The sequence below is a fragment of the Numenius arquata genome, chromosome 11 (genome assembly GCF_964106895.1).
Source record: "Numenius arquata chromosome 11, bNumArq3.hap1.1, whole genome shotgun sequence".
NCBI classification, from domain to species: domain Eukaryota; kingdom Metazoa; phylum Chordata; class Aves; order Charadriiformes; family Scolopacidae; genus Numenius; species Numenius arquata.
The window spans coordinates 11,107,900-11,122,713 of NC_133586.1; the positions used below are offsets into that span (position 1 = coordinate 11,107,900).

At 41.5% G+C, this 14,814-nt stretch overlaps 1 protein-coding gene across 1 annotated transcript in view; it reads left to right on the plus strand.

The window, feature by feature from the left end:
- HOMER2 (homer scaffold protein 2) overlaps positions 1 to 14,814 on the plus strand; it is a 58,324-nt gene that overhangs the window by 38,550 nt on the left and 4,960 nt on the right. The window contains exons 3-7 of the mRNA XM_074155573.1: positions 1,000 to 1,131; positions 8,048 to 8,140; positions 9,403 to 9,542; positions 10,921 to 11,077; positions 13,362 to 13,472. Coding sequence (XP_074011674.1) covers positions 1,000 to 1,131; positions 8,048 to 8,140; positions 9,403 to 9,542; positions 10,921 to 11,077; positions 13,362 to 13,472 — 633 coding nt within the window. The remainder of the gene's footprint in view (positions 1 to 999; positions 1,132 to 8,047; positions 8,141 to 9,402; positions 9,543 to 10,920; positions 11,078 to 13,361; positions 13,473 to 14,814) is intronic.

Genomic DNA, 14,814 nt, shown 5'->3' on the forward strand with positions numbered 1-14,814 from the left:
ATTTGCATATTGGAAATGATGGTACGCATTACTAAAGAAAGCTCCTATTCTGGTAGCAGAAAGAACATTGTACATGAATTAATTTTCAGGGGAAGGAGACTCTAGACTCCTATAATGAAGTGTCTTGAAAATAAAGTTAAGGTTTTTGATAATGAACTGACATATATCTCATTCCTTTTTGCAAGATCACATTTTTTGCTTGCTCCACTAAGTTCCTTAGAGACCTCATCCCAACAGCCTTCCTTTTGTTGGCTGTTTCTTTAATCACAAGAACCACTGTTGCTTTCAAGGTTACTGGTGGTGAAGCAGGTATTAGTTAACTTGTGTAAAGTGGCAGAATATTTGTCTTCAGGCCTGCATTTGTTACTGCATGCACGTTGTTGGTGATACACTTCACCACTCTCCCACTATTAAGTTAAACCCACTATTAAGCTACCAATTTCTCCTTGTCTTGCTTTTTGTTGTTTGGCTTTTTTTTTTAATTTCTGACATGTCTCTGGCATCCTACTTGTGGAGGCCTGAGGCCAAATGGAGAAATGCAGAAATATCTCTTTGCTCTTCCAGTCTAGGGCAGGTGTTGTTGGTGGACACCCTGCTTGGAGGCCTCGGGCCATGCCAGGTGCCTGGCAGGGCGGTGGGAGTAGCCGTGTGCCTCCATGCCTCTGCCTTTGTAATGCTGAAAAAAGTGGAATTTGCATCTGCATTTCTGCCAGGGTAATTTTATAGCCCCTTTCCCTGCTGTTGCTTCAAGTTCAGTGACGTTCCTGCGGCTGTGCTTAACTGCAGGTCTGTGATAGTGCTTTGGAAAAAGAAGGTAAAACATCGAAATTCCTTCATGAAGTAAGACAAGATAGAAACTATTTTGTTTTGGGAAAAAAATCTGAATACAGCAATTTCCCAATTTAGACTGCTAATTGCTTTGGATGATATCATTGCTAGGGTATGCATTTCCGATGTGTCTTCTACTTTTTAATTCTTTTTTGATCTGTTTCTAAACAGGTGATCATAAACAGCACAATCACGCCTAACATGACCTTCACTAAAACATCGCAGAAGTTTGGCCAGTGGGCGGACAGCAGAGCAAATACGGTGTTTGGTTTGGGCTTTCCCTCCGAGCAGCAGCTGACAAAGGTACGGGGAGGGGGGGCTCATGGAATCTCTGCAAAGGCTCTCTGGTTTCTTATTAGTGAAGAATTGCATCTATCCATCCGACCTCTTCTGAGCTGCATGCTTCTGCAAGTCCTCTTCATCCATGCAAGTTGCCTATCTCCTGTAATTACCTAATGTCTGTGTATACAGAAACAGGCAGTATCACAAACTTTGTAGTCAAAGCTATAAATTAAGTCTGACCACTGACAATGGTACTAGCAAGGTGATCTCAACAGCATCTTGCCCGGTGTGGCTGAAAGCATTTGTGTTTTCAGATGTTTACAGAAAGAGCCTGTACTCGACATCTCCCTGGCCTATGTGCTCCTTTCAGCTGAAAGTGGCACCAAAAGCAAAGGGAACCACTGATATACCTGGACCGTTGGGTGGCATTAGGATCGCTTAATGTGTCTGAAGGAAGAGAGTTACTGTCCCAGCCTCAGAAATGTGCATTTTGATGACTTGCTGCTGTTGGTAGCTAACTGAGGTAAAGGAGTTGCCAGCCCCTGGGGCTTGCTGGTGCCCTCGTTTCGCAGATACTGCTGCTGGTGGTGCCGTGCTCTCAGGGGGCTTGGCAAACTGCTCTCAGGAGGCTCAGTAAACTGATCTGGGTTAAAATAAAACTGCATTTCTGGCATTTCAGCTCAGTGGTGTGATTTGCAGCCCTGACCCAAAGCTGCTTTATCACCAGCCTGGGGAGGTGGCAGTGACTCGTGGCAGTGATGGGGGGATGAGTGGCTGGGGAGGTGTGACGCCAGGTTTGCTGGCAGAGCTGCCTCTCCCAGAGGGCAAACCTGGCCATGGGTTTGGTATTAATGCAACACTTCCCTGGACCAGGGATCGGCTGCAACAGCAGGCTTGCAAAGTCTAGAGCTGCCTCTTGTCATGAATAACCAGCAGTTTAAAGTACATCCTCTGTCGTTTGATTAGTGGTCTTGCCAAGTGCTCATCAAGCAGCTGAGATGTTTGTTTATGTAGTAAAAAAAACCCTACTTATCTAACACATAGTTGACACCTGAAGCATGGCTACTTGGCACTAGGTTTTGTTAGTTAACTCAACATTGTGTCCTTGGGCATGGCACATAGTCTCTCGTGTTGCTGTCCTCTTGTGTGCTTTGATAAGAAAAGAATCAGGAGAACAAGGTGTTTCTTGTAGTATCTAAAATAGCAAAGGCAGACCATTGCAATAAAAGGATACTTTTCCACCAACTGAATCGTCATAGGAGTTTATTATACTAAGTCTGTCTTTCTGAGTTTTTGCAATTTCCAGAGATGTTAATTCTTTTGCAACCGTTTCTTAGAAGTAAAGCATATTTTACTTTTCACGTTAAATTACTCTTGGATGTGGGGCGTCCATAAAGGTGCCATGGCAATAATCCGCTCTTCTGGGATGCTAAGGCCACCCAATCAATCATATGCAAAACTGTTTTTTAAGAATGAGGTGCTGGGTATGTTTTATGATGCTTACTCAAGTGTAGAGGAGCTCATTTCACCTATGCATATTCTCCCCTCCTGTGGCAGAGAGGTGTTCAATGTAGCTAATAAGTAGCATGGGAATACAGGAGGACTAAGGCAGACATAGGGGAATAGTTTGTTTTGAGTAACATATAAGCCTGATACGATGCAGCCTTTGGACACCAAATGAAAGAATTAGCACTTCTGGATAGTAATTTTTAATCCCGGATTACTGAAGTCGCACGTCTGCTCTGTGACAGGTGACCACGCAGTACCTCAGTTGGTTGGGGCTAAACGTGCTCCACACGTGGAGCAGGTGGTGCTGAGGCTGGCTCAGGATACAGAGGTATAGCAATGGATTTGGAGGCCCTTGAACCTTAATCAGAGAGATTTTACCATATTCTAGAACACTGTCCAAACATGAACTTAGAATAAGTTTAATGCTGGTATGCAAAAGCAGCTCTTCAATGTTCATGTGGCCAGACTAGAGCCAATCTGAAAAACGTGTCGTGTGGGCACAGGGGACTCAGCACTAGCTGTTTCTCTCCAGATTGGTTTGCACCTCTGGTTGCACTGCACGATCTGCTGAAGAGTCCACTGCCCACAGCCTCCTACCTGCAGGAAAAGCTTCCCAAATCAGCAGAAAGACTTTTTTCTGGCCAGAATATCAAAGGGGAGCTTAAGGGGAGCACTTCTGAAAATGGCTCGAGATGATCCATTTAAAAAAAATAAAAAAACTGACAGTTGTCTAGCTGGAAAATGTAAGAAAACCTGGTTTATTACCACCATGCAAAGCAATGGGACAAAGATATCCCTTATCATCCATGCTCCTCAGTTTAATTATTGAACCATTAGTAAGAAAGATCAGAGATGGTGGAGAGATTACAGATGTATAAGTGTTTTGGGAATAGTAAAATCAAGTTTAATTTTATGTTGATATCATTATACTCTTATAAAAGATATAAATTAAAGCTTGCCAGTTTCACTGGAAATAATTGAAGCTTTTAGTCAGGAATTGGAAGGACACACTAAAACTCCACTAAACCAGAGATCAATAGCCCTGGCTTAAAATGAATGAATAAATAAATAAAGCTGAAAAATGTCTGCTGAAAACAATGAATAATAATGAGATGGGAGAAGAGGTTAGCACGCCTAAAAAGGTCTGCATTTTTAAGTATATTGGCTGGCCTAATAAAAGATATTGCCTCTTTCTAATGCCTTGCTTCTCTTGAGATGCCTAAGCATTAATCCATACCTATAGGGAAAAGCAGTTCAAATTAAACATAAGCCATTAATGAAAACTGCATTCAGTGACCTAGTAACCTAATTACCATTCACATTGATTGAGAGAATCCCAGGGCTTAAAGTTGATGTCCTACTCGGGGTCCTTTCCCCCTCTTGCAGGACTCGCTGACCCTCCTTTCTCCCCTCCCCACCCTGCACCTCAAGGCATTATTCAAACATTGCTACAGCCAAATTGAAACAGGAATCAGCAGAGAATTAATGGTGTGCCTGCGTGGGATGAAGAGGCAGGGCCGGTGCTGTAAAGGTAGTGATGTGTTTTGCACATGAAGCAGTTAAGTAAAATTTCTGCAATCGTTCAGGATGCTTGGAGGCAGACATGCTCTCTGAGGAGCTGCAGGTAGTCAAGGGCACAGGGACAAAGATTTATACAGGTGAGAAATCCCAGTAAACCCAGACTTTGCACATCATAAAGCAACTGCATCCAGCATCTGGGGAGCACTGGACTCTGTTTCTCTGCACGCGAGCACATTATGTGTGCGGTATGTGCCAGGCGCTGTGTTGCAGGGGAGAAAGCTCGGAGCAGAGCCTGTCCCTGCCCCAGCACAGCCCCCCCGGTCCAAGCAGCATCGCTGCTAGCAGCGCACTGTGCAAATTACTGGCCACTTTCTGGAGTAAATAGTCTTTTTTTCTGCTGATCTGCCCGGTACCAAGGGCTCATCCAGAAAAAGCCACGGGCAAAGCAACATGTGCGTTGTGGGTCACAGCACAGCAGTGCTCCCCAACGGGAACGTCGCATCACCCAGCCTTCTGCAAATTGAGAGGATGATGAAATGATTATGAGACTGCTTTGGGTGGGAGCAGCTGTTTCATCTATCTGACACTGGCACAATTTGTCAGTAGGAGATGTAAAATATTATGCCAGATCAGGAGCTTAAAATTTACACATTCAAAATAATGCTTTTTAAGGCACAAAATGTTAGGAAGGTCTATTAAAATGTGTATATATTTCTCCAGGTGACAAGCTGGCTGCAGATTTGAGCAGCCTTTAAATAATTTGTGCAATGTACAGTAGCATCCTTGAGTCCCCATTAAATTTCACTGGCCAAGACTCATAATCAGCAGGGCTCATGGGCAGCCTTAGACTGAACGGCTTCACAAGCGTTGGTAGCAGCAAATTTTTTCCATATTGCAGTTTGGTCTCATAGTTTCCTGGGGCATAGGAAGACTCATCATGTAATCCATGATAGACTATTGGAGTGGTCTTTAGTTGGTGTTTCTCCCACTCCGGTCTTTTTTTTTTTTTTTTTTTTTTTTTGCTAATTTTGGGGAACTTTGCCCAAGGACAAAGGTGGAGGAAAGGGAAGATGAAGGGAGTGAAGATGAATGGAGAAAAAGCATGATGATTTAGTTTGTTTTAGATATTTTTACATGCGTTGTCCCTCAAGACCACATTTACCAAGCTTTCATTTACTAAATAGAAGATTATTTCACTTTTTAATTAGGATTTTCTCATTGAAAAAGCACTCCCTATTGTTGCAATGGCTTGATAGCTCAGTCAACTTAGATCTTGGAGGTGGCATGTGATTTTGTAGAATCAATTATTTGTCCATTGATTGTGTTTGGGACAGAAGAAATCGGTTACTGGAGAGAAAGCATCTCTCTACTTTCTGCTGGTGATTAGATGCTGTGGCCATGCCGTCACTCTTGGAGATGGCCTCGGGATCTGGGTAGCTTCAGAAACGCCTGCTCTGCTGCTGTAGGAATTAGCGTTGGTAATGCAAGACAAGTTTGGGCTGTCAGCACCGTGTTGCTGCACTCAGAAGAGTAATCAAGTGAAAGGCTTTAATTTCATAACAAGCCAAGTGATCCTCTGTAGCTTTCAAAAATAGGCTGTTAGTAAAATCTAGCAGGTATTAGTTAGCTAAGAATTAAAAGAAGTTGCAGCAGAACTCTTTATCGGCTGACTTTCCAAATGTATGGGGTAAACAAAAAAATGGAGACAGTCTTTCACCACCATTTCCATTACAGCTGTCTTTACATTCCTAACAACAATAAGAATGAAGGGTAATATTTTGACTCTTAAAGCCTAAGATCTGTCCCTAAGATGGAGAAAAATTCAGTTATTTGTGCTTGTTTCTAAAAGCAAATGTGTTAAATGCATGTGTTGGTAAACTAGAGACATGGCTGAAATCTATTGGGCAATGAGATCATTACTGGTTTTGTATTGAAGATTAACTTTGCTCAGTCACATACAATTTTTTATTATGAAAATGTGGGAAAACATCCTTCTCTTCTCAGCTCACATGATTTTTCACAGCAGTCTCCTGTGTGCTTTATGAAGATAGCTGCAAAAATAAAATTTGACAGATCACTTCCAATTCTTTTTGTCTTTTCATATTTCATATAGACCATGAAGAACCCTCATAAATTTTTCATACTTGCCCATAAAGAGTTATTGTAAAAGGGAGGCTCAAAACAGCCCTTTACTATTTGCAAGAAACCCAAGTGTAGAACTCGCTGTTGATACAATATTTTAGAAATAATCAGTTTGTTATAGCTGTTTTGTCACAGCAGGAAATACATTTTGTGTAAAGTTGGAGTTAAATCACTAAAGGTGAAAATCTAGTGTAGTTGTTCCTAATGATCTTTATAGTGCTACAAAGGTAATCAAGTCGTCTGTGTGTGTAGTAACCGCACATGCCATCAGACACAACTACTGCCATCAGAGAGCATGTACTTTGCATATGCAATTTCAGCTGTTGTATAGAAAACAGCTGGATTCGAGAGCTTGATCTTCATTCATAAGCATCATCACAGATCATAGTCTACCCCCAAAATTTCACTTGGCTTTGCAAATGTGCTTGTCCATGAGATTTAAGAATGATGTATGTGAGTTTGTTGGAAATTTCTGTATGTCTGTGTTATACAAAACACAGGTGCCTCCACATAAAAGTCCAGATTTCTCTTAGACCAGTTGGAGAAAATTTGTTTTATCAGTCTTTATAGCCCCAGCATTTTACTGAGAGAGAGCATACTAAATACCTGCTGTAAATCTAAAAGTCAGAGGATAAGATTAGTAAGTGGATAATGATTCTTCCCATTCCTTGACTATAAAATGTGATGGTTTTTTCATGCTTTTATTTACAATTTTGCCATAAGTGTTCTGAATTATTCGAGGATATGAGGGCAAACCTTTTATTCACAAACTGTGCAATAAAATACATGTATTTATATTTTTGCTTTTAATATGTCTTTCCTTTCTAGCATTTCAAGTTTCTCCAAAACACAGGCAAGCAAGACCAAGCTGCTTGAGCAGAAAGACAAAGTTACTCATTCTTATACTGGATACATCTTAATTAAAAAAATGAATTATGTATTATGCCTTTTCTCCTATCTTTGCAATCCTCCTTTTAAAACTTTAAACACCGTTTAAAGTGTTTAAAACCCTGAAACCCTGACTGGCTGTGATAATAGCTGTATTTCAAGTGCCGGACTGGCTTCAGAGCAGATGTCCTACAGCAACTTGTAGAGATTGGGATCGTTACTTTTCATCTTTATCCTTCCTTTCCCCTGCCTCCCCCAGTTTGATATACCCCTCTTACAGGAAGCATTCAAGCCTTTCCCTGAAGTCTTCTGCCTTCATTTTTGCTAGTAATAAGAAAATTAGACCAGAAAAGCTGTGCTTTCATATGGCCTCATCATACATTCAGATCTACCTTCTTCTCATTTTTTTCTGTGTCTTGATAATCCCTTGCTTGCATCCTCCAGATAAGCTCATTTGCATTCTTTAATTTAATTGACTTGCTCTTAGGAACAGAAGACATTGATAATTTTTTTTATCCAAACATATGTCTTTAATACTTTCAACTTTAATAGACTGTCAACACCAAGTGAAACAGAGGAGGGGGAGGAAATAAACAAAACCAAATCAAACCAGTGAACACTAATAGCTCCTTTTATTCTCCATGGGTTTTTACTGTGATCGGCCAGAGCTAGTGATGTCCCTCTTTTAAAAACACCCCCGTTCCTTTTGAAAGAACCTCCCTGCCAAAGAATTAGAATGTTTTTTCTTGCCAAAAATTTTAAATTATCAAAATTAGTTGTTCACTTTTGGAGGTCTATGAACCACATAAAGACAGTAATCTGCATGGCTTAATAGAGATAAATCATTTTAATAAATATCTTTCATGCTTTTTTCCAGTTTGCAGAGAAATTCCAAGAAGTAAAAGAAGCTGCCAAACTAGCAAGAGACAGATCTCAAGAGAAAATTGAGACCTCAAGCAATCATTCCCAGGTTTGTAATTTAGCTTTAATGCCTGTATGCATACAGGATAAATAATTTAAAGTTAAATTTTCTAATGGACTGTACCAGCTTCTGGCAGCAAGCTTAAAGTATATAAAATGAAGATTGCCAAAGGTAATTGTCAGCTGCTGGACATTAACATTGTCAGAGGAATATTTTTCATCCATCCGTGCTCTTTGCCTTCATTTATATCTATTTTTTTTCAGCAATTCTTGAGCTGTTATAACTTTTTTAATAACGGAAAGCTGTACATCCTTTGATTTATACTGTTACGCTTACTTTGGTCACTGGAAAGTAAGTCAGTGTGGTGCTTCAGCAGACAGCAAATGAGATTCATCGAGATAATTTGCCAATGGAGAGACTGACTTTGTGGTCATAGTGTTTCATTGCTTAGGTGTGACTAACGGAAAGCTGTAGGGTAGGAAGAGAGGCCGTGCTTGTGTTCCTAATTTTACAATACACTTTTCTAGATAGCACACGATACAGCCGAGTTCCTTCGTGTCCAGGGAAATCTGGGTTTCTCACAGATCAGGGAAATTGAGTGTTGTCCTAGACTCTCCATAAGTTTGACTGGGAGTTCATACGCATTGCATTAGGTAGGAATGAGCCCCGTTCAGTGGGTGCTCTTGGCCTGGGCTAAAGTTTGGAGGAGAGTTAGATGAATTTTGATCAGAGGGAAATTCAGCTGCATGATCAGAAAAAAGTTGCTGAGTGCTCTTAGTCTTGCAACTACCCCCTTTGTGGGATCCACAAAGATCAGTCTGAGAGATTGACTTTGGATACTCATTTTTTGAAGACTGGTCATGGCCTTTATGGTTCACTTTGTTTGTTCTCTGTTGGTGATCAGCACCAAGCAGTCTATGAATGGTATCTCTATGGAGGAGCAGTATCTTCTTTTTTATTATTTTTGGTTTGGACTTTGTGTGATTCCAGATGCACTGTATCGTTTCATTATCTTAAAAAAAACAAACCACATTTAGAAAACACAAGCCTTTTCAGTTAAAACACTTTTTTTTTTTTTTTTTAATACTTTAAACTTCCATTTTGTGTATCATTACTATTTTTTCATTCTTGTTAAACAGACCAGCTTTGCAGCCAAGATGGTAAAGGGTATGTGTTTGTTACCACTGTTCTGCCAGGAAAGCATACCCAGCCTAGGTCTCAGGAGGGTGGTATGGGATAAAGATTACAAGGAAACTGGTGTTGTGGGGTTGCAGGAGATGCCCAGCATTCATTTGTGTGTTGTGCTGCAGGAATCTGGACGTGAAACACCATCTTCCACTCGAGCATCTAGTGTGAATGGGACAGATGACGAGAAAGCATCACATGGTGGTCCTGCTGAGGCACACCTCAAGTCTGAGAATGATAAATTAAAAATTGCTCTAGCCCAAAGGTGAAGTTCCTTTAATATCTAAATTGCATTGGAATAGTGTGCTGTAATTATCTGATGGCTAATGATATTAACAGAAATTATTCAAATGTAATTGCACTAATTTAAAATGACACAGCAGAATGGATGAATGAGCAGATTTTAGCAAGTGTGTCCTGGTATCCAGTTGAGAGATATTTACTTTTTTTTTTTTTTCCTGATCTAGTTTGTGATGGAGTAAGAACTATTTTACTCTGCTGATGCCAACTATTATAGCCACTTTCATCTGTGAAGTTTTAGAGCTACAGAAATAACATTAAATCCATGGGGGAGCAATTGCTACTGATAACATGTGAAGCCAATTGCTTCTTCCTCTTTGAGTTGGCTGCATTTACGTTGATGAAAATAGATACGGATGTTTAAAATTATAAAAGGGAATGAACTCGGCTGTAAAAAGTTGAAGTGAGAAATATAATTCCACCAGGCTGCTTAGAAGTCTTAGGGAGATGTTTCTAAAGCTGTGGACAATGCCCCTTGAAGTCACGTTTTTCGCTATTTTCTTTGATAAATTATCTGAAAATGCTGAGAAGAGTAATTTGCAGCCATAGTGAAAATACAGGTGTTGGAATATGCAAAGTTAGGACGTTAAAATAGAATCATTCTCTATTGGGATCTTGTCTTGTTTGCCCCTTGATGTGAATATATCTGTGAATGGAAAGAAAATCTAACAGGATCAAGCTACTCTTAAAAGCTATTTAAAAAGTAAGGCAGCAGCACCAGAAGCAGTGTTACCCAGTGAGCAATTCTACGGTTGCATATATTATATTTGCAGTACATCGTCTCTCTTTATTGACATTTCAATAGCGTAACCTATTTCAAATCATAACATTTACTCGTTCCTCCTGCTGAAGACACCTCCACAGGCAAGTAGCAACTAGCATGTGGGGACCTTCAAAGCCTTCCTTCCATTCACTCTCTAATCTCCTGCTCTACACTGCAGCTTGAAGCTTTAGGGAATGAGTAGTTTAATTCTTCAGCATTATGTAACACTCCTATATTTAAGGCTGAGCATCAAAAAAAATAATCAAATATAAGTAGTGTCACCCCCTGACGTCTTCTGTTCTGAGTTATCGTACCATCTGCAAATGTGCAGAGTCGCTTTGTTGCATGGGTACCAGGTCCCCAGGTGGGTGCTGAGCGAGGCACGGCCGCCCAGCTCTGGAGGAGAGCACGGACTGTGCACAGCCCCAGAGAAAAACCTTGTTAGGAAACGGTGGAGATTACATACACCTGAGTGTGCTTGATCTTATAACAACAGATTATTGGTAAACATGTACTGCAGGTGGAGGAGTTTGCAGTCAGGTTAAGGTGAAGCCTCCTAATGGCACCCTGTGTTTTTCAGTTCATCCAATGTGAAGAAGTGGGAGACGGAGCTGCAGACGCTGCGGGAGAGCAACGCCAGGCTGACCACAGCGCTGCAGGAGTCTGCAGCCAGCATTGAGCACTGGAAGAAGCAGTTCTCAGCCTGCAAGGAGGAGAACGACCAGCTCAGGACCAAGGTAGCACAGCATACCCACAGGAAAGCCATCTCTTCCAGTTAGCCACTCCTGCTATTGCTCTTTCTCTTGGATTTCTGCTGCTTTGTCTTTGTGTGTGTTAGATGGATTTTTTCTTTGAAAGGGAGGTAAATGGGGGAGTTGAGGCAGATGCTTCCCTCTGCACACAGCAGACAGGGAAGTTCTGAGGGCTGAGGATCAGCGGGAGGACCGGTGCTGCCACATCACGTGAAGCTCCCTCCCTGCCTCTTGGTTTGGGAGAGTTGGTGTCAGCAGGGGCTGCTGGCTGGGGTGATAAAGCAAAAAGGTTTTAAAAGTGGGAGTGCTATTTCATACCCCTTTCAAAGCTCATTTTGAACTGCCAGATGATGAATGAGCAGAAGGCAAGGTTATGGCCTGGTTACCCACAGGAAACCAAGCTAGGAACCATTCAGTATTAGAAGCAAATCCCAACAGCGGGCAGGGGAATGAGGACAGGAGTTATGTCCTCAGCGCTGTGAGCTGGGTCCTCCAGTGCTGATGCGAGGCACATCTCATCCAGAAACCTGCCAAGAGGCATCATCAAAAGCCTTTTCCCCTCCATTACTGAGCGCAGCGCTTCTCAGTAGTGTATGACTGAGCAGTGGCTAAAGCAGAGAACAATTGAGAAGTTTAAATTTTTAAAGCCTCGGTTTAGAGTAGTCATTGTTATTATCTCTCAAATAATCCCATGCTATCTGTCAAGAGCTGGTAGCAGCCCCACACAGTGCTGGCACCAACCTGGGCATGGGGGAACCTGGTCTCCGTGAGCACCCCTTGCAGGGGTAATTTCATGTTATTAATCTTAAATGTCTCTGAAAGATCTGGACCCTTTCCCTGCTCGCTCAGATGGATCACTGGGACGTTTGGTGTAGAGATCAGATTCTATCAGTCTGGTGAGGATTTTTTTTTGGTTTAGTGTTTGCTTTCAAAGAGGGGAAGGAACTTCGCATCTTTATGTATGTCACTAGGCTGCAAACAGTGTTTCAGTGTTGGAGGTGGCCTGGGTTGCCTGTCAGCACTGAAAATCCATGTGGAGCAACATTTTCCCCAGGTGGATGCTCTCTGTCTATTCACATGTATTTGAGGTGTGCACAGTGATAATTCAGAGATCAAACCAGCGCTGTATTCACTGATGTTACATTAACAAATTAATATCAATTGTTACATGATTTGGGTTCCTATATCCAGTCTCTTTTGGATAGGGAAGAAGTGAGAACAGTATGTTGAAAGAAAATAGTATAATTTGCTATTTTCTACTAATCACTAACTACTAATTTGTAGTTTTTTACTTTTCTGTAGTATTGCAGTGAAAAGTTTTTCTCATTAAGTGCCACATCTCAGTAGCTGTAGCCTAGATATGAAGAGATTATCAAAACACTGCCTTACTACAGCTGCAAAGTCATCGCACTGGTGACTAGCCAGGCTCTGCAGTAACGCTGTCTGTATAATGTGCTGTCTTTTTCTGCACAGAGAGGCTTTTCTGAGCTTTTCCCCCAAGTAGGTTCCTTGCTCGGCGCTCACACTGCGCCACTGCAGCACCCTGGGAAGTTCCTTCTCCTTTATTAATTAGGTCAGAATTTTTTGCATATTGCTCTACCTTCAAATGAGGGAAGTTATAATCCCAAAGCAACGCGAAGCTGAGAATTAAAGTACATCCTTTAATGAGCTGGCCCCTCAACCTGTGGGAAGTGCATCTCCTGGGAGCTAAGTCCAGAGCTGGCAGGAGGAGGTATGGAGAGAGCAAAGCACGTCCCTGGGTGAAAGAACAAAGCGGCGTACGTTACTCTGAACTGGTTCTCCCCGCAAAGTTTTGATGTTGTGTCTCTCATACTCCAGCTAGAATAATAAGCAACCCTTGAGGGGGCAAAGCTGGGAGCGCTGGAGAGATTTCTTCTCCTTGCTGTGTTAAGAAAACCGATCCCTTATAGTCCTGTGTTGGTTTCATAGAAATGAAGTGTGGATTTTATCCCCAGTCCCACTTATTTTAGCAGCACATTCTTGAGTAATTAGATGAGATACTGTGCAAGAGAGAATAAACACAGTCCCGGGGCTTCCTAATGGATGTGTAAATTGGCTCTTTTTAAGGAAAGAAGTGATAATTTTGTTGCAGTGAATCAAGTGCTAGAATCTAGGAAGAGATCCATGAGAAATTAAAATTGTCTCTCTGCTCAGGGGAGCAATGCAATGCCCCTTTACATCAGCCGTGGTCTGCCCCAGATTTTCAGAAATCTGAAAAATTTCACCTAATGTCTGACATTTCTTAAAGATTGAAGAACTGGAGGAACAGTGCAATGAAATAAATAAAGAGAAGGAAAGAAACGCGCAGCTGAGTAGACGTCTCCAGGAACTGGAAACAGAACTTCAGGACAAAGAGCTGGTAAGTGCCCCGAATGCAGAAAGGTCATGCTTTAGGGTCTGAGAGGGTCTGTCTGCCTCTCGCTTGGGATGTAGATTTATGCATTGGCTCACCTACAGCCAGAAGCAGCCAGATGTCTCAGGGTGTCACCCTTTTCTAGATTTTCCATGTACAACTCTAGTAATAGTTGATAGAGTTCCTCAAGTTTCAGTTCCATGACGTGTTACGTGCTGTGACAGCGCACTTTAATTTGGCAGTGGGCAGTCCAGCCCAAACCATGACAAATGGTTGGCAAACGTGATACTTATAGGTATACAAGTGGTGAAAGAAGTTGCTCAAAGCTGGACAGATGTGTGCTGAGAACAGATTTGGTTGCCAGTCCCCATGTCTGAATTCCCATATACATCAGGAGCATCATTAAAAAGGCATCATTTACAAAATCACTTGGCTTTTGTGTAACAAGTCCTGTTTCTTTTTCCGGATGGCTTGTAGCCTTCAGCTTTGCTGTTTTACAGTCTCCCTCTGATCTCAGGACTAATGCCAAGAGTGAGAAATTCAGATTCATTTAGAGTACCCCGGTTTGTCATTTTTGACATATAGGGTGTTCTTTTTTCTACAGAGAATGATATTGTTGGCTTGGAGCCCCTGAACAGTGGGGAAAATAATGGGATCCTTGTTTTTTGTCCTTCATTACAGTGACCAAATGCTCTGTGCTGGCTGAAGAGAAGAAGCTGTCAGCGGGCGCTGTAAAGTTTGCCATGTGCCATTACAGCATCTCTGCTGGTGCTCTTAAAAGCAGTGCTGTTAAGGGGTTTTAAGATGGCACAAGGAAATAGTTTAGGGAGATGGATTTTGATGCACTGTTATAAATATGCTTTTTAGCCCCATATTTCAAAGGAAAATGTCATGCTTTCTTCCCAACCTTTCTGTGGTAATAGCATGTATAATAACCCTTATTCTCTGCTAGCGTTTTCTTCAAGATTCACATTTTTACGGTACCAAATGAACCAGAAAATTGATTGACTTGTGAATATTACATGCTCATCTTCCATTTACACTGACAATACACTAACTTGTTTTCAAACTGCGTACTTACATTAGCAGGTTCTTCATTAGGTCTAAACCACCCATAAGTAACCTTTTCATGGTTTTCAATTCAAACCAGCGTGAAGCCTGCTCATAGACGTTGCCGTGTAAGAGGATCTGCTGATACCCTCTTCATGTAGGAAGCGAGGAGAGAGAAATATAAAGACATGGGAATCAAGACAGAACTATCTAGTGAAATATTTATTTTTTATATATCTATCGTAAGCCATATAACATATATACGCACACACACAGAGTATTATACTATATATAATAA